At 38.6% G+C, this 20,863-nt stretch overlaps 1 protein-coding gene across 1 annotated transcript in view; it reads left to right on the top strand.

Moving 5' to 3' along the window:
• Nucleotides 1-20,863, top strand: part of TMOD3 (tropomodulin 3) — a 78,597-nt gene that overhangs the window by 42,195 nt on the left and 15,539 nt on the right. The window contains exons 4-5 of the mRNA XM_029951537.1: nt 14,428-14,550; nt 16,201-16,287. Coding sequence (XP_029807397.1) covers nt 14,428-14,550; nt 16,201-16,287 — 210 coding nt within the window. The remainder of the gene's footprint in view (nt 1-14,427; nt 14,551-16,200; nt 16,288-20,863) is intronic.

Here is a 20,863-nt window from a genome sequence, read left to right on the forward strand (position 1 = left end):
GAGTATAATTAGGAAGAAGAATGGAGGTAGAAATGGAGAGATGGCAGAAAAAAATGTGGAATTTGAGGACAAGAAGAGGAAATAAGAGATGTGAAAGAGCCACGTTTGTCCTAAGCTGACCCAGGAAGCTTCCCAGTATGCTCTTGTTTCATAATCTCCAGTTGCCTAGGGAAAAATCTTGGAGGATTAAAGGAAATAGGAAAGAAGGTAGAGAAGAATTGTGGAAAACAAGAAAATGTTAGTGGGGAGAAATGAGGCAAGGAATATGGGTGAAAAGGAAAAAAAATGTATCTTCCTTCAGCTGGAGTGTAATAATTTTGTTTCTTTTTATGACTTTCTTATTTAAAAAAATTTTTTTTAATGTTTGCTTTTGTGAGAGACAGAGTCTAAGTAACGGAGGGGCCAAGAGAGACACACAGTCTAAAGCAGAGTCCAGGCTCTAAGCTGTCAGCACAGAGCTGGTCACAGGGCTCAAACCCACAGACTGCAAGATTATGATGTGAGCTGAAGTTGGATGCTTAACTGACTGAGCCACCCACGTGCCCCTATTTTATTATATTTTAAAGTTTATTTTATTTTGAGGGGGAGAGAGAGAGAGAGAGATTATCCTAAGCAGGCTTTGCACTGTCAGCACAGAGCCCATGTGTGGCTTGAACTTATGAACCAAGGGATCATGACCTGAGCCGAAATCAAGAGTTGGACGCTTAACCGCCTGAGACACCCGGTGCCCCTAAAATTGTGTATTTTTTTAAGATTTTATTTTTTTTTTAGTGTTTATTTATTTTGAGAGCGAGCAAGCAGAGGAGGGGCAGAGAAAGGGAGGGAGACAGAGCATCCAAAGCTTACAGTGCAGAGCCCAGTGCAGGGCTTGAACTCACAGACTGTGAGATCATGACCTGAGCTGAAGTTGGATGCCCACCCAACTAGGCAACCCATGTACCCCATTTTATAACTTAGAAAGTTTTTTATCTCATTTCTTAAACTTTGGATGGGTATGAAAGAAACAGAAGTAATTGAGTTAAAAAGCAGGTAATTTTATGTTCATAATCAGTTGTTTTCTTTTTATAATACATTCACTATTTTTACTGCTTCTTTTAAGATGTGTATATTTGTTGAATACTATTTACAGGCAGCTATGATGCAGTGACTAAGACTGGCATTTTTAAAAATAGTGAGCTTTTTCCTGTACATAACATGCTTACAGAAAATGTACAAATGAGAAGGATGTAGCTCGTGGATTATATAGTAATCACAGCCATGTAGCCACTACCTGGCTTCTTCCCAGTCACTTTTCCTTTTGTTTTCAGAGGTAAGCACCATCTTAGCTCCTTTCTATCTGTCTGTCGTTGCAAGTAAGGGAGGGGAGGAGGGAGAGGGAGGGACAGAATCTCAAGCAGGCTCTACACTCAGCATGGAGCCCAACATGGGCTCAATCTCACAACTGTGAGATATGACCTGAGCCGAAATCAAGAGTTGGACACTTAACCGACTAAGCCACCCAGGTGCCTCCACCATCCTAGCTTCTAATACAGTAAATTAGTTCTGCCTGTTTTAAAATTTATGTAAAAGGCATCATATAGTCTGAATTATCTGCTTTGCATTATTCATATAGTTTTTGTGTGGACCAGATTTGTTCATGAGTATAGTGAAATCACCGTTAAAATCCTTTATGGTGTAGTCATTTTCCTTATTTATTTTTTTAAGTTTATTTATTTATGGAAAGACAGTGCGAGCAGGGGAGGGGCAGAAAGAGAGAGGGAGGGAGGGAGGGAGAATCCCAAGCATGCTGAAAGCATGGAGCCCAGTGTGGGGCTCGACCTCGTAACTGACATCGTAACCTGAACTGAAATCAAGAGTCAGATGCTTAACCAGCTGAGCCACCCAGGTGCCCCTGTGGTGGTGGAGTCATTTTAAAGGATTGTAAGGGTGATGTTATTACCACACAAGGGACTTCAATTTCTATCATGTTGAAGTGGTCCAGAACCACAGAAATGAAGTTTGAATTTCAGGACTCCATGTGATGGAAGCAAATACTACCACCCTAGACTGGGTGGGTCAAGCCTTAGAAGAAGCCATGTTACAGTGTTCTAGACCCAGGGAAACACAAAGTAATCTTCAACAATTGGGAGACTTTGGTCGTACAGCTCTATTTTGAAATACTGGAGAGTTAAAAGCCAGCTCTCATGTTCTCAAATCCACTCTAGGCTCTCATCCTTAAATCAGGTAGCTTTAGTTATCCTTAGTCACTAATATGCCTTTGTTTCTTTGGGTCTCATCTTCAAGATCTTGATCACATTCCAGAAGATCCTGAGAATAGTTCATCTAATTAGCATACCTTGCAACTGAGCTAAATGTGAATCCCCTTAGCTTTGAAAATCCCAAAGCTTGTTTTTTTTTAAAGATGTATGTATGTTTTTAAGATGTTTAAGATGCTTCTCCTATGACTTTTTACCTTGAACACCTGGATTGAGTCCCAAATTTCTTACTTAATAGCTTATTTCATAGGAGATAGACTTGCTTTCTTATTGAGGATGCCTTTTAGGCAATAGAGGTTCTCCTGGTTCTTTATTTTAAAAAAAGTTTACAAACCTGTTAAGAAAAGTGTTTTACTTTTTAATGTACTTGGGCCACGTAGAACATGTAAAATGTGCTATTAGTCTCTAAAAAAAATTTTTTTTACACTAAGATGCTATGTTGCAGAATTCAATGCTCAATGACAGTACTAGGTGTCTGTGCCAGTGCATGTTACAGCACTGTCCCTGAGTTCCAAGTTACGTGCCAAAATCACACAGTGATCTCACGTCTTAATTATTGCCAAAGACTGAAGAGATGACAACTCAATTTTTTTTAAGCAAAAAATTGGAAACCACTAAAAGGATTATCCAATCATTAAAGTTGACTGCTTTCTCATGTTCTGAGACAAAATGATTAATTACACTTGTTCACTTAAAGACACACCCTCTTTGTGGAGGTAAAATTACATAGAATTGGTGTGACCGAAGGGAATTAACGTAAAACTGAAAATTGGACATTTCAGGATTTTTTCTTTTGACAGAAACTGTATACGTATGCCAAATTTTGTCTTTCTAGATCATCTCAAAATTTTTTGAGAGAGAGAGTACAAGTAGGGTAGGGGCAGAGAGAGAGGGAGAGAGGGATAATCCCAAGCAGGCTCCATACTGCCAGCACAGAGCCTAATGCAGGGCTTGAATTCATGAACTGTGAGATCATGACCCAAGCCCAAATCAAGAATCCCACACTTAACCAACTGAGCCATCCAGGAACTCCTCAAAATGTTTTAACAAGACATGACATGGGGGGCCTGCGTAGCTCAGTTGGTTGAGCGTCCGGCTTCGGCTCAGGTCATGATCTCATGGTTCGTGGGTTCGAGCCCCGTGTCGGGCTCTGTGCTGACAGCTAGCTCAGAGCCTGGAGCCTACTTCAGATTCTGTGTGTGTCTCTCTCTCTGACCCTCCCCTGCTCACACTGTCTAGCTCTGCCTCTCAAAAATAAATAAATGTGAAAAAAAAAAAAACATGACAGACTAAAAAGGACTCTTGAGAGTGGTTATATATAGATAAATTAGTAATTTCATTTTGTGATTTGGGAAATGTTACAGAATTGAAGGTGTATGCCAACATCTGAGAAGAAGGAATTAATCCTAGATGCATTTTTGGGAACATTGTGTCCTGCACTAGTAAATGTTCTGCTTTTAATAGTGTGGTTTTACTAATAGCAAAAAGAAGGTATTAGGCAGCTAGTAAGGCAGAGCTGACAAGATGTATTCAGGATTGTTTTTAAGTGCATCATTTACAGCAGAATTCACAATATGCATATATGCATCTGTTAAGTTCACCTAACTCTAATAAGCTCATGCTGGGTATGATGTGGTATCCAGTAATCTTGGCAAGTATTAAAGAAAATGTTTTTTTCGAGCGCCTGGGTGGCTCAGTCAGTTAAGTGTCTGACTTCGGTCAGGTCATGATCTCATGGTTCATGGGTTCGAGCCCCGCGTCGGGCTCTGTGCTGACAGCTCAGAACCTGAAGCCTGCTTCGGATTCTGTGTGTCCCTAACTCTCTGCCCCTTTCTTACTCATGCTCTGTTTCTCTGTGTCTCAATAATAAATAAACATAAAAAAAATTTTTAATTAAAAAAAAGAAAATGTTTGTCTTACAAATCTGCTGTGTTCAAAATGTTGAGAAACTCAGCACCTAAGAAAATTTAAACAGCATTCTAATATTCATTCCTTTTACTTAAAAATATAATATTAAAATGTTTGGAAGTTTTTTACCTTTTGGAAGTTTTTTACCTATTTTTCCTTGAAATGTTATAAAATGTGTAACTGCGGTAGAGACCAAGACAAGGGTGAAGGAGAGTGTCCATCTATCCTGTTCTTTCTTGTTCCTGAAAATGGTGAAAATGCAGAGTGCTGGCTGTATTAGCATTTCCCATTCTATTTCTACCCATCTTGACTATTCTGTCTCCAGGATAGATAAGGCATAGATCTTTGCCATGAATTTGGCTCTTGGAGAAATAATTTGCCCTACTCTTTAATATGTATTTCTTGCTGTCATTTTGCTTTTCCTTGCCAGCAGTCTTCCTTTGCATTTCTCCTGTCACCCTTCACCCTTACCTGGCCTCAGTTTTTTCCCCTAAGTGCTCCTTATTTCACAGATGAACCAGAGCCGTGCTGCACCTTGTATACTACATTCAGGTGCACCAGAGAATTCCGTTTGAGCCACCGATGCCCCGAGAGGGGGCTCCTCCGTTCCTGGCAGAGAGCCTCCTGTTCTCCCTGTTGGCCCTTAGGGGAGAGTGGGCTAAGCTTCTTGTTGTTTTTCTTTCCCTCCCTGAGAAAGGAACGCCCTTGGGTTTCATTCCCACAAATCTCACATGCCCTCCCTTACTCTGCTTGTTAACAAAAGGTGAATTTAACCAGATGATTTACACTAAAAGCTTCTCATGCACTTTCAAAGTTATTTATTCACAATTATATTAGCTTTCCAGAAAACTTACAGTAGTTACTCTTACACTAAAAGAGGCTTCCTTCACCTTGCTGAGTACATGATTTCTTTGGAGAAAAAGCAGACCTCATCCCTTTGTAAACCAGAAAGATTGTGATTATAACCTGCCCGAACAAAAAGGCTTATGTAGCTGCCCGTGGTAATTCGTTTCCACTAAATTGAAGATAAAGATGGCTCTTATTTTTGTATTCATGTCTTATAAATTTAAATTTCCCCTCTATGCACCTATGTAAAGTGGTCTTCACGGCACTGAAGCTGGTATTTGAAATGGGCTGCTTAAGTGTAGTGATGCAGGTGCTGGTGTCTCCTTTTCAGACTGGTCACTGTATCTTTTTGAATGATTCATTCATTACTCCTTTGGGGTAAGGAGTTAGCCAGATGGACTGTTCATCGCTCATGTTAAGATCTCGTTTTATGGAAACTATCCCCTGGATAACCATACCAGGGAATGCATATTCCTTTCCCTCCAACATTGTAGTGTATAATTTACATACTGTATAGAATACTGCTGTTAATTGTTCCAGAATCATATACTATGCAGCTCTGTTACTAGTTTTTGTTCATTTAGGGATTGGTAAGTCCTCTTGATGAAATGACCATTTTGTCATTATGAAGTGATCTTCCTTACCCCTGGAAAGTATTCTTTACTCTGAAACCTATATTGTTTGATATTAATATAGCCAGTCTTCCTTTCTTTTCATTAGTGCCAGGATGGAATATCTTTTCTGTTGACCCATCAGTTCCTTGTTCCCTTTTTCCTCCTTCCCCCCCATATCTTCCATGTCTCTCCTTTACTTTTTCAACATATGGAATATAATTATAATAATAGTTTTAATATCCTTCCTTGCTATTTTTATATCTGTCATTATTAAGTCACTTATATTGGATTGTTTTTCCTTCCTTTTGGATGGAATAGTCCTGCTTCCTACATTCTGGTTATTTTTTTTTAATTTGATTAAGACATTATGAATTTTTTTTTAATTTTTTTAATGTTTTATTTATTTTTGAGAGAGAGAGAGACAGCATGAGCAGTGGAGGGTCAGAGAAGGAGAGAGAGACACAGAATCTGAAGACAGGCTCCAGGCTCTGAGCTCGCTGTCAGCACAGAGCCCGACGCGGGTCTCAAACCTACAAACTGTGAGATCATGACCTGAGCTAAAGTCAGACACTTAACCGACTGAGCCACCCAGGCATCCCAGACTTATGAATTTTAACTTGCTGGGTGCTGGATATTTTGGTTTCCCTGTAAATATTCCTGAATTTCATTCTGGGACACGATTAAGTAACTTGGAAATGGTTTGATTTTTAGGGACTTGTTTTTAAGATTTGTTAAGTGAGACTAGAGCAGTGTTCAGTCTAGGGCTAAATTTTTCTCCACTGCGGGAACTTGTGAGCTCCCTATCCAATGCCCTATGAAGGATGAGGTTTCACAGTCTGGTTGCTGGGGACAGGTCTTACCCCCAGCCTGGCATGAGCAGAGGCACTATTATCTATAATTTCTGCACGTGTTTTTTTTCCTTGATGCCAAGTAGTTCCATCACGCACATGTGCTGAGTATGAAAAGGCAGCCCTCTGCAGATCTCCAGAGCACCGTCTCTGCAGCTCTCTCCTCTCTGGTGTTCTGTCTTGCACACACACAGCCACCTTGGCCTTTCTGGACCTCAGCTCTCTCAGTCCAGAATGTTCCCCCAACTCTGCCTGAGTTCCCGCTCCCTGTGCTGCAGCCAGACACCTTCTCCAGGCAGGAAGCTGAACAATCACAGGGCTCCCTTTGTTTCTCATCTCCCTGCAGTTGATGTCCTTGATTGTGTGATGATTATTAGTATCTTGAAAGTTTCTTTCATGTATCTTGTCCATTTTGGGGTTTCAAGCACGGGGGTAAATACTGTCTTTATTATTTCATTTTGGCCACAGGTGGAAGTCTCCAAAATTCTCTCTCCCCAAAGTAAAGATACCATATTTTCCTTAGAATATCTTTGTAGCTCGTTATCTAGTATATACAAACTTACTAAACAGTTGTTGAATAAATGAGCATTTATTGCAGTATTGAGTAAGTATCATGTGTCTTTGGGTGAAAACAAAAATGCCTTTCCAGGATCTGCCCTTCATTCTTGAGTGTGGTTGATTTGAAGTTTATGTGCATCTGATCAAAAGGCATAATGTCAAAGCCCCTTGGAGATTAAAGTGGCCTAACTGCCTGGAATCTGTTCTGGAACAGGTAGCTTTTAAACAAACACTAAAATTAGTTGGGGCCTTTCACCTCTGTAGAAATGAAATAAATAGGAGCCGTCTCTGTTTCATGTTATTGTACCTTTTATATACTCAGTAAGGCTAGAAGCTATGACCAAGATAATTCTTAACATTTGTGGTAGCTGGAACTTGATATTACAGCAAAAGGAAGAGATGAGGACTAGTGAAGAAAGGTCCTGGCAATAAAATTGTTAACATGGTTAACAGTATCTCCTACTGATTTTTAACAAAAACAAGGGTCTTGGCAAGATCTTCCCTTTTTTCCCCCATCTTGGCACAAACATGAGTTTGGGTAAGTGCCATGCATTTAAATCACTATTACATGAATTCTTATCTTGGTTTCTTCTATTTCCTTAGCTGTCATTTGTAGTTACATAAACATCACTGAACTGTTCTAACATTAGCAACCAAGAGTCATAGCTCTGTTTTTGTTTTGTTTCTTTTGGGGGTGGGAGGGGCATGTCATTTCATAAAGTCATTTAGATAGAGTTATAAGGTAGGGCTTTTTTTTTTTTAACTTTTTTTTTTTTTTTTTGTAATTTATTTTTGAGAGACAGAGAGAGACAGCACTACTCGGGAGGGTCAGAGAGAGAGGGAGACACAGAATCGGAAGCAGGCTCCAGGCTCTGAGCTAACTGTCAGCACAGAGCCCAACACGGGACTCAAACCCACGAACTGTTGAGATCATGACCTGAGCTGAAGCCGGAAGCCCGATGCTTAACCGACTGAGCCACCCAGGTGCCCCAAGTTAGGGCTTTTTGACCATATTTTTAGGAGAGAAAAAGTAAGATTAGTCCAGGGTAACTCATCCTAATCTTTTCAGAACTATAATCATACAGATTAGTGGTTATCAATTTGAATAAGTAATTATCAGAGTCACTTAGGGAACTTTTTCAGAAATACTCATGCCTAACCAATTTCAGTTCCCTGATTTTAAGAACCACTGATAAAGATACTTGGAACTATATGATTTTCAATCTTCTTGGATTGTTAGTTTGTTTTGGAAAACCGTATCTCTTTCTGTCACACATACACGTCAGGGGAAATAAGAATAAAGAATTAATGTGTCTATTATGTTTATTATGTACCAGTTCCTTTATATATGTTAAATAATTTAACAGAATGAGATGGAGAATTCTTTAAAGAAATAATCCATGATTTGAAAAAACACAAAAGAATCAAGATAATCATAATAAAATGGAATGCTATAAGTTTAATAGTTTTATATAAAAGCAGTATCAAATTTGTTGTGCATTTCCTTACTCTGCAAAAAATACCACCATACAAAACCTCCCTGTCTCGGGGCGCCTGGGTGGCTCACTCAGTTAAGTGTCCGACTTCAGCTCAGGTCATGATCTTGTGGTCCGCGAGTTCGAGTCCCTCAATGGGCTCTGTGCTGATGGCTCAGAGCCTGGAGCCAGCTTTGGATTCTGTGTCTCCCTCTCTCTGTGCTCCTCCCCCACTCATGCTGTCTGTCTCTCTCAAAAATAAATAAAAACATTAAAAAAAAAAAAACACCCCTGCCTCTAACAGAATCCTAACATTTCACTCATCTTGCACGATATTGGGGCACAAACCAATCTAACCATTATAAAGATCTATTATATTTGTCAACATCATTAAGATTTTTAACCTAAGTCTAATTTATAAAAGACTAAATTAGGACACATGTTAAGAAAGGCATTTTCTGTTTTAGGGGATCAATCCAGTGGTTTGCTAATAATGTATTTCTCAGAAAACAGCTGATTTTGACTAAGAAGTACAAACCTGCTCTCTGACTCAGTATGTCTCAGAAAATTATCTTTTTTCTTTACATTTTAGGGGGTGAATAGAAGTTTACTTGGGCAGACAGAAAACCTGTATTTAACACATTTTTTGAACATCTTTCTTAAGATGCAGTATGTATTCATAGAATTTCCCATTTGGAGTATATAATTTAATGATTTAGTGATTTTTAGTGATTAATTTAATGATTTTTAGCATATTTGCAGAGTTGTGCAACTATCACCACAGTCTTCAGGTTAGAACATTTTCATCACCCAAAAAGAAACCATGTACCTCCCCATTAGAAGTCAGTCTTCACTCCTCACTCTATTCCCAGCCCTAGGAAAATCACTAATCTGCTTTCTCTTGTGCTTGTAGTAACATATCTAAAAATCTTTGACTAACTCAGGGTCATGGAAATTTACTCTTATTGCTCTTTTTTTTTTTTGAGAGAGAGAGAGGAGAGAGAGAACCCACACAAGCGGGGGAAGGGCAAAGAGAGGGGGAGGGAGAGAATCTTAAGCAGGCTCCACGCTTACTGCAGAGCCCAAGACGGGACTCAATCTCATGACCCTGAGATCACGATCTGAGCTGAAATCAAGAGTCAGATGTTAGTAACTGACTGAGCCACCTAGGTGCCCTTCTTACTGCTTTTTATAAGAGTGTTTTAGTTTTAGCTCCTACATCTAGGCCTATAATCCATTTTGAATTAATATTTCTGTATGGTAGGACATAGGGGATTGACTTCATTCTTCATGTAGTAATCCAGTTCTCCCGGCACCATGTGTTGAAAAGACCATTCTTTCTCCATTGAATTGCCTTGGTACCTTTATAGACTTCAATTGACCATATACATAAAGGGTTTATTTCTGGACTCTCAGTTCTCTTCCATTGATCCAGATGTCTTTCCTGATGCACCATAACACTGTTGATTACAGTAGTTTTATATTACGTTTTGAAATTGGGATGTGTAAGTCTTTCAATCTTGTTCTTTTCTTTCAAGATTACTTGGCAGTCCTGGGCCTTTTGGATTTCCATATGAATTTTAGCATCACCTTGTCATATTCTTGCAAAAAAGTCAGCTGAAATTTTGAAAGGGAGAGTTTAAGTCCATAAATTAATTTGGGAGGAATCTCCTTAGGTTTTGTACTCATAATATTAAACTTCGTTTCTGACTAGTTTGTTTCTTATAAAGTTAATTTTCCTTACTGTTACTTTTCTATAACTAGATTTTGTAAAAATGCATTCAAACAGAATTCTTTAGTGTTAATGTTAAACTAACCATGAAGAAATATGAAGTACTTTTTATATTGTTAAAAACAGAATATTGTATAGGCTAAATAGCTCTGCAACAAAAATCTCTGTATACAGAGAATTTATTATAAAGAGGAGGACCAGATGAGGTACCAAACTATTTCAGAGCTGTATAAAACAGAAGAATTACATATCATAGGAAAATTTCCATAAGCTCTTCAAAATTTAGTTGTTTTGCTTTGTTGTTTTTTATGGTGAGATTAATTTTGTGTTTATAAGTTTGGCAAAAGTTTATGTATGGGAAAACTTAGATTTGAATAATGCCTCTATGGAATGTAGATGAGGATTACAAAAATAAACATTGTAGATTTTTATAATGCTTTAGATTCCATTGGTCCCTAGAATAAGACATGGGCAGCTATTTGATAGCTTGTGTAGTTTTGTTTCATAAGTGAATCCCATAATCTGGTGGTTCTCAACCTTGACTGCTATGCATTAGGATCCCCAGAGAAGTTTAAAAAGTCCAGATGTCTCATGCAGTGCACCAGACCAATTAAATCAGAATCCCTGGGACTTAAACATACAGAATTTTTTAAAGTTCCCCAGGTGAATCCAGTGTGCACCCAATCTTGAGAAGCCCCTCCCACAGACAGTTGAAAATACAGGTGAGACTAAGCTCAGGAAAATGTAATTATCGTGAAATGACAGTAAAAGTCATGAGTGGTATGCTACTTTAAGTATACTAACAAACACTGAGAAAAGTACTGTGGAATTATCAGGATGTAATGATTTGGATTTGCCTCTGTCTGTGAACCAATAATAAAAGATTAATCAGAATTCCAAAATTTGGTACTAAGAAGATCAGTTAGATGCCATCATATATTTGAGGTATTTGTTTGAGGGGAAAAGTCTACTGCTAAAAAGTTAAGTTTGAAAGTCACCAGTTTAGGGGTGCCTGGATGGCTCAGTTGGTTAAGCGTCTGACTGCAGCTCAGGTCATGATCTTGTGGTTCATGAGTTTGAGCCCCACATCGGACTCTGTGCTGACAACTCAGAGCCTGAAGCCTGCTTTCTATTTTGTGTCTCCCTCTCTCTGCCCCTCGCCTGCTCGTACTCTGCCTCTAGCTCTCTCTCAAAAATAAATAGCTAAATGTAGCTGTCAAGTACCTGAAATGTGCCTCATGTGACTGAGGGACTGAGTTTCTAATTTAAATTTAAATAGCGACATGTGGCTAGTGGGTACCATATTGGACAGTGCAGCCCTACAGACGATGAGACTCTGCTACCCCCAGTTCTTTCCTGCAGGTCTTCATTTAGTGCCAGACATACTATAAGAACAGAGGCAAAGAAGCAGAGCAGAGAGAGAATTCCTGAGGCATACGTTTTCAGCTGGGAGAGACTGAGGGAGAGGCAGGAGGGGTTGGACAAATCCCTTCAAGGCCAACCCCAACTTCACAGAGTATAAAGCAGACAAGATCTGCCAAAGCCCAAAAATCAGGCAATGGGACTAGAAGACAAAGAGGGCTCCTTAGTCATCCAGAAAGCTGATGGCTAGGCCACGTATCAGGAGAAATCTCAAAGTTCACCGTTCAAAACAGGAAGGAGCTCAGGAGATCTCCAGAACCTCACCATGGGTGTAACAGAAGGCCCTGCTGAGAGAGAAAGTCTTGATCCTGTATTCAAAATGTCTGAAGTCAATGAGGAACTAAATCAAACTAAAGTTGCAACAAAGGCCAGATTTAGCTCAACTGTAGAGTATATTGACTTCACACTGACCTAGGGGGCATGCTTCTTTCTGAGAAGAAATACCATTTCCTTCCATTTCTGCCATACTTGTATACAAAAATTCTTAGCTTGGAATCCAAGATATTAAGACCCATATGCCCCATACTCAAGAAGATAAGTCAATAGAAGACTCAGACATGATCCAGATATTGGTGTTATCAGCTAGGGACTTTAAAAATAACTATGATGATAATAAAAAAAATAACTATGACAGTATCCAAAATCTATGTAGAACTTTTCAAACTCAACACCCAAAAAAGAAATAATCATCCCAGTGAAGAAATGGGCTAAAGATATGAACAGACACTTCTCCAAAGAAGACCTCCAGATGGCCAACAGACACATGAAACAATGTTCAACGTCACTCATCATCAGAGAAATACAAATCAAAACTACAGTGAGATACCACCTCACACCTGAGAGTGGCTAACATCAATAAGTCAGGCATCAACAGATGCTGGCGAGGATGAGGATAAAGAGGACCTCTTGCACTGCTGGTGGGAATGCAAACCGGTGCGGCCACTCTGGAAAACAGTATGGAGATTCCTCAAAAAATTGAAAAGTACTATCCTACGACCCAGCTATTGCATTACTAGGTATTTATGCAAGTGATACAGGTGTGCTGTTTCAAAGGGACACATACACCCCAATGTTTATAGCAGCGCTATCAACAATAGCCAAAGTATGGAAAGAGACCACATGTCCATTGATTGATGAATGGATAAAGAAGATACGGGGTGTGTGGGGGTGGATGTGTGTGTATACAGATACACACACGCATATATATACATACATACACACAATGGAGTATTACTCAGCAATCAAAAATAATGAAATCTTGCCATTTATAACTATGTGGATGGAACTAGAAGGTATCATGCTAAGTGAAATTAGAGAAAGACAAATATCATATGACTTCACTCATATGAGGACTTTAAGATGCAAAACGGGTGCCTGGGTGGCTCAGTCGGTTAAGTGGCAGACTTCAGCTCAGGTCATGATCTCACAGTTTGTGAGTTCAAGCCCCGCATCAGGCTGTGTGCTGACAGCTCAGAGCCTGGAGCCTGCTTCTGATTCTGTGTCTCCCTCTCTCTCTGACTCTCCCCCTTTCACGCTCTGTGTGTGTCTCTCTCAAAAAAAAGTAAACATTAAAAAAAAGACAAAACAGATGAACATTAAGGGAAGGGAAGCAAAAATAATATAAAAACAGGGAGGGGGACAAAAACATAAGAGACTCTTAAATATGGAGAACAAACAGGGTTACTGGAGGAGTTGTGGGAGGGGGGATGGGTTCAATGGGTAAGGGGCATTAAAGAATCTACTCTTGAAATCATTGTTGCACTATATGCTAACTAACTTGGATGTAAATTTAAAGAAATTAATTTAAAAAATGAAAAAATATAAGTATGACAAATGCCAAAGAATCTCGTGAACAAGGTAGACCGCATGCATGAACAAATGAGGAATTGCAGCAGAGACATGAAAACTTTTTTTAAAAAGAACCAAATGGAAATACTAAACACAAAAAACATATAATATCAAAAATTAAGATCCTTTAGATGGGCTTAGCAGAAAATGGCTGAACAGTTTTGGCCAGATTCCTTTTAGGTATACACTGACTGATGTGTACCTTGAAAAAGTACCTAACACTTGCTGATTCTGAGCCCACAAACATTCTTTTGATAGAGCACTGCATAGATCCATCAGGCCACATACTCCTTCATATATCTCTGGTAGTTTCTTTGGCACATCTGTGAATCTATGCATAGACCTTTCCAGATCACTTAGTAAGACTTGTCACTTGTGCTGGGAGAGAAACTGGAGGCACTCTTGGTAACCCAGGCTCCACCATGTGTGAGTACATCTTGTTTGATCAGCAATTGTATCATTATCATTTCCCATTCTCTTCATGTTTTCAATCTTGCATTGGACATATGGTAATAAAATAGTGATTTTCACATAATAAAGATTTTAGTTCTCTACAATAACTAGTTTCTTATCAGGTAACCCTTTTTAGTGTTTATCATGGCTTAGATGAACAGTGACCTGAAGTTTCAGGATACCGCTTAGGACAAACAGGAATTTCTTTGCAATTAGATTTTGTTTTTATTTTCACAAATAGAATTTCTCATGTGATTTTTTTTTTCTTCCTTTCAACTTTTATCACCAAATATTGCCCTGGAAACTTATCATACATATTAAAGATGAAATGTTATTGTAGATGGTTATCTTGACTTTTTTCTTCAGCTTCAATTGTGCATACGTTTCATAATTTTTGTTAGAAGTGTAAATGTAATGAGTTAGTTCATAGGAGTAGTATTGGAATTAACAAACTACTTTGTTTTACAGGGAAAATATTTATCCCTAAACAGAAGCCTGTACAGACTTTCACAGAAGAAAAAGTATCTCTTGACCCAGAATTAGAAGAAGCTTTGACAAGTGCTTCTGATACAGAATTGTGTGACCTTGCAGGTATCTCCTAAATCATGTTCGTGGATGAGTGTGGAGGGGAGGGAGTATCAGCACGCCCCTGTGCACATCATATAGATGCCTCCTTGGCCTAGCAAGTGCTGTTGAATCACTGACCACATACTTGGCTTTCTTTTGTGCCCTATAAAAGTGACCTAAAAGATTTTAGTTTTTAAAATGCTGTCACTGGTAGTTTTTTCTGTTAATGAAATGTATTGTAGTATTTGACATCTTTTACCATGTTACCATATCGAAAGTCTTTATAAAAAGCTTTTATCAGCGGGTGCTCAGCCAGAAGCTGTCCTGTCTAAGTTGAAAAAGAGTCTTCAGGGTCAACCACTGTCCCATTTTATCAGAAGACCCTGAGATGAGGGGCACCTGACTGGCTGAGTCAGTAGAGTATGCGCCTCCTTTTTTTTTTTTTTTATTTTTGAAAGACAGAGACAGAGCGTGAATGGGGGAGGAGCAGAGAGAGAGGGAGACACAGAATCCAAATCAGGCTTCAGGCTCTGAGCTGTCAGCACAGAATCTGATGTAGGGCTCAAACCCACGGACTGCGAGATCATGACCTGACCTGAAGTTGGACACTTAACTGACTGAGCCACCCAGGTGCCCCAAATGCGACTCTTGATCTTGGAATTATGAGTTTGAGCCTCACATTGAGTGTAGAGATTACTAAAAATAAATAAACTTTGTAGAAAAAGAGGACCCCAAGATGAATAACTGGCAAGCAGTTATACTCACCACTTTCCCATCTTTTCTGAAATATATGCAACACTCCAGACCTCCCTGTTATTTTCATCATTGCTGGTTTCTTACCTGGACCAGTATCTCCCTCACCAGCCTCAGCACACATCCATTTGCCTGGGTAGAAAAATATGACCTATGGGGATATCTTAGCACCAAGTAACCCCAAGAGCTAACATGTTTGGAAGGAGAGTGATGGTTCTTATGGAAGGACCTAGGACAAGGACAGTCAAAGCATGGTGCTACAGCCAGAGCAGGTGTCTTGTTCCTCGGGGTGCTGAGGACTGAGGTGTTTGTAAATGGTGCTTTCATCAGGGTGGATTGGGCTGGGGCATACTGTAGCTTCTGGCACATTGGTGCAAAAAGGGCATCAAAACCAAAATCGGATTTATCACTCCTGTCATTTTTGAGGGTTGCTACGTTAATCTTAAAGATAAGAGTTCAACTATACTTTTGCTATTTACCCTTAGCTAAAATATGAATGTAAATTAACATGAAAGCTAATAAGTGTAAAAATAATGGTTAAGTTGAAAATCCACCTTTGCACTGTTCCTAGAACCTTGTGCAAAGGATGAACAGTAAACATCATTTCAGTATTCTCTTTTAGCCACCAAATGGAGCCAAGCGTAAATTTACAGTTAGGGTTAGGCTGGTTCCAGTTGTATCTCTGAATTCAGAAATGTGGGGAGATCTAAATTCCAAAATGAAAGGGGAAAATAATAAGGGTATTAATGAGAAAGATATTGCAGGTGATTTTTTAATCACGTTGTTTCTGTTTTGGGGCTACAAAATCTGTATTTTAATTGAGTAGGAAAATGTTAAAAATCAAATTTTTGGTTGTAAAGTGAGTTCTTTATGTTTAAAACTGATGGAAATAAAAATAACCTTTTTCCCCTATATTTATAGCTATCCTTGGGATGCACAATTTGATAACGAATGCACAGTTATGTAATATAGTGGGAAGTAACGGTGTCGACCAAGAACATTTTTCGAGTGAGTATTTGTACTGCATTATGAATTTGAATCCTTTGTTAAATGTACTGTATTTTGTTTTCTTCATGTATCAACTTCAGTATGTACATACCAAATGTTCCATATAACTACTTGAAACCTAAGATTCCAGTTAGATGGTATTGACATGGAAAACTATTGAAAATCGAGTATTAAATATTCTTAATGTGCCAGCAAATTTAATATGAACTACTCTCACCTCACTAATACTAATGTGGGGCACGTGGGTGGCTCAGTCAAACATCAGACTTTCCTTCAGGTCATGATCTGCTGGTTCCTGAGTTTGAGCCCTGTGTGGGGCTCTGTGCTGACAGCTCAGAGCCTGGAGCCTGCTTTGGATTCTGTGTCTCCCTCTCTCTTTGCCCCTCCCTGCTCTCACTCTTAAAATAAACAAACACTAAAAAATATAATAATAATTAAAAATAAATAATGATAAATGGTAAACACTATAAAAGGTAATCAAACTTTGGTTTTTGTTGACATTTTGTTTTCAATGTTACTGATTTTCAAGAAGACCACAACAATGCTGACAAAGAAACTGTTATAAAATCAGATTCAGGAGAAACCATCTGAATCTGAACCTTTTTTAATTTTTTATTATTATTACTTTTTAATGGTCATTTTTGAGAGACATAGTGTGAGCAAGAGAGGGACAGAGAGTGAGAAGGAGACACAGAATCCAAAGCAGGCTCCAGGCTCTGAGCCGTCAGCACAGAGCGTGACACAGGACCCGAACTCACGGCCGTGAGACCATGACCTGAGCCAAAGTCAGATGCTTAACTGACTGAGCCACCCAAGTGCCCCAAATCTGAACCTTTTAATCTGTTACAAGACTCTTTTAAAAAAATCATTTATAGGATGTTTTAAAATGACCAAAATAATGCATTTTTTGGTAACACATATGAGCAATACCTAAGTGTAAGACCTAACAAGTAAAAGTGTCATAGCCACCGTGCCTTCTGCTCCCCCGGCCCCGGCCTAAATTGTTAACAGTTTGGTTGATGTCCTTCTAGACTTGTTCTATGTTCATACAAACACACATGCATACACACATATGTTTTACATAGTCTTTTGTTTTTTACAAAATGGGACCCTACTGTAGGTATTTCTTGCAACTTAATATTTTTTTAAGTTTATTTTTATTTTCAAGAGAGAGGCAGACAGAGTGAGCAGGGGAGGGGCAGAGAGAGAGAGGAAGAGAGAATCCCAAGCAGGCTCTACACTGTCAGCATGGAGCCCAAAGCGGGCTTGAACTCACAAACCATGAGATCATGACCTGAGCTGAACCCAAGAGTTGGATGCTTACTGACTGAGCCACCCAGGGGCCCCTTTCAATAATATTACATTTGACCTTTGACACAAGTTTGAACTGTGTGGGTCCACTTAAATGTGGATTCTTTTTGATAATTACAGTATAGTATAAATATATTTTTCTCTTATGATTTTCTTTTTATTATTGAAGTGTGCTTGACATACCGTGTTATACTAGTTTCAGGTGTACAGCACATTGATTCAGCAGTTCTGTCACTTAGTGCTCACCACGATAAGTTTAGTCATCATCTGTCACTGTTCAGTGTTATTACAATATTATTGACTGTATTCCCTATGCTGTACTTTTCCATCTCTGTTTTATTTTATAACTGAAAGTTTGTGTCTCTTAATGCCCTTTATTTTGCCTATCTCCCCTCACCCACTTCCCCTCTGCAAACCACAACTTTGTTTTCTGTATTTAAGAGTCTGTATTTTTGGTTGGTGTTTTATATTTTAGAGTCCACATATAAGTGACATTATATGGTATTTGTCTTTCTCTCTCTGACTTATTTCACTTAGCATAATGTCCTCTAGGTCCACCCTTGTCTTGAATGGAAAGATCTCATTCTTTCTTACGTTTGAGTTCTAGTCCATTACATGTGTATACCACATCTTCTTTATCCCTTCATCTGTGGATGGACACTTAGGTTGCTTCCATATCTTGACTGTTCTAAATAATGAATGCTGCAGTAAACATACAGGTACATATATATTTTCCAATTAGTGTTTCTGTTTTTTTGGGGAAATACCTAGTAGTGGAATTACTGGATCATATGGTATTTCTATTTTTAATTTTTAAGGAATCTACATATTGTTTCCTACAGTGACTGTACCAATTTACATTCCCACCAACAGTGCACAAGAGTTACCTTTTCTCCACACCCTTGTCAACCAACACTTGTTATTTTATTGTTGTTTTGATTATAGCCATTCTGACAGGTGTAAGGTGATAGCTCATTGTGGTTTAGATTTGCATTTCCCTGATTAGTAATATTGAGCATCTTTTTACATGTCTCTTGACCATCTGTTATGTCTTCTTTGGAAAAATGTCTATTCAGTCCCTCTATCCATTGTTTAATTGGATTATTTGGGGGGGGGGTTGGTGTTGAAATTTAGAAGTTCTGTATGCATTTTGGCTTTAACCCGTCATCAGATACATCGTTTGCATATATCTTTCCCATTCGCTAGGTTGCTGTTTTGTTTCATTGATGGTTGCCTTCACTGTGCAAAAAGCTTTTTATTTTGATGTGATCTTGACAGTTTGTTTTTGCTTTTGTTTCCTTTTCCTGATGAGACATATCCATAAATATGTTGCTAAGACTGATGTCCAAGAGATTATTGCCAATGTTTTCTTTTTGGAGTTTTATGGCTTCAGGTCTCACATTTAGTTCTTTGACCCATTTTGAGTTTATCTCCGTATACGGTGTAAGAAAGTGGTTCAGTTTCATTTTTTTGCATTTTGCTGTCCAATTTTCTCAACACCACTTATGGAAGAGACTCTTCGTTATTGTATATTTTTGACTCCTATATTGTAGATTAATTGACCATATTGGTGTGGGATGGTTTTCTTGATGACATTCTCTTTACAATACTGTATTGTAAGATACAGTATATAATACATATAACACACAAATTAGGTTGTTTATGTCCTCAGTGAGACTTCTGGTCAACAGCAGGCTATTAGTAAAGTTTTGGAAGAGTCAGAAGTTCCACCCAGATTTTCGACCATTGTGGGGGTCAGGGCCTCAACCCTATGTTAAGAGTCAACTGTATTGATCGTTTTCTTGAATGCTGACTGTGGGCAGGTTGTATGCATCGCCCTTGAATATGAATTGTTCTCATTTAATCCTTACAACAGTTATGTGAAATAAGTTTTATTATCCTTAATTTGTATGTGAGGAACTGAGGTTTAAATTGGTTAAGTAACTCACTTCAGTGTCACACAAAGTTAGTGGTAAGGATTTCAAACGCATGCTATGTAGTGTATCACTTAGCAATTTGTCATGTTTCCAGTTTAGTACATAGAGATCTGCCTCATTCAGATATCTGTATAATGTTGTATTGCACACAGAAGAGAGAATAATATTATCCGTTACTCAGCTTCCACTGTTTTTAACATTTTGTCAGCCTTGTTTCACCCATTGTCTGCCTCCCTCCCCACCCCTTTCACTTTTTTCCCCCCGGAATATTTTAAAGCAATTACTGCTTATCTGTGTTACTTCACCCATAAATATTTCCATATGTGTCTTTCACAAATAAAGGCTTTTCTTTTAATATAACCACAATGCCATTATCAAAGTTAAAAATTAATGATTCCTTCATGTCCTCGGCTGCCCAGTCCATGTTTAGATTTCCCAGGTTCTGTCAAAAACATTATATCTCGCAGTTGGTTTGTTCAAATTAGGGTGCATATAAGGGTCACACATTGTATTTGGTTGTCACTTGGTTTCAATCGTTCTTAATTTCACAACAGTTTCCCTCCTCAACCTGTCTCCCTCTTTCTTCATGCTATTCATTTCTTGAAGAAACTGGGTTGTCATGTCAAATTTTCCACATTCTCAGTTGATTGCAACTTTGTGGTATCACTTTTTTTAACTTCTTGTTTTAATCACGTGGTGCTCATCACAATAAGTGTACTCCTTAATCCCCATCACCTCTTTCACCCATTCCCCCACCCACCACTCCTCTGATACCCTTCAGTTTTCTCTCTATAGTTGAATCTGTTTCTTAGTTTCTCTCTTTTTCCCTTTGTTTTTTAAATTCCACGTAGGAGTGTAATCTTATAGTATTTGTCTTTGTCTGATTGACTTACTTCACTTAGCATTATACTCTCTAGCTCCATCCAGGTCATTGCAAATGGCAAGCTTTCATTCATTTTTATGGTTGAATAATATTCCATTGTATATATACACAACATCATTTTTTATCCATTCATCAGTTGATGGATGCTTGAACTGCTTTGATATCTTGGCTATTGTAAATAATGTCACCATAAACATAGAGGTGCATGTATCCCTTTGACTAGTGTTTTTGTATTCTTTGGGTAAATACCCAGTAGTGTGATTGCTGGATCACAGGGTAGCTCTATTTTTAATTTTTTGAGGAAATTCCATACTGTTTTCCACTGTGGCTGCACCAGTTTGCATTCCCACCAACAGTGCAAGAGGATTTCTTTTTCTCCATATTCTCACCAACAGTTGTTGTTTCTTATGTTTTTTTATTCTAGCCATTCTCACAGGTGTGAGAT

Source organism: Suricata suricatta, chromosome 9, assembly GCF_006229205.1.
Source record: "Suricata suricatta isolate VVHF042 chromosome 9, meerkat_22Aug2017_6uvM2_HiC, whole genome shotgun sequence".
Taxonomy (NCBI): Eukaryota; Metazoa; Chordata; class Mammalia; order Carnivora; family Herpestidae; genus Suricata; species Suricata suricatta.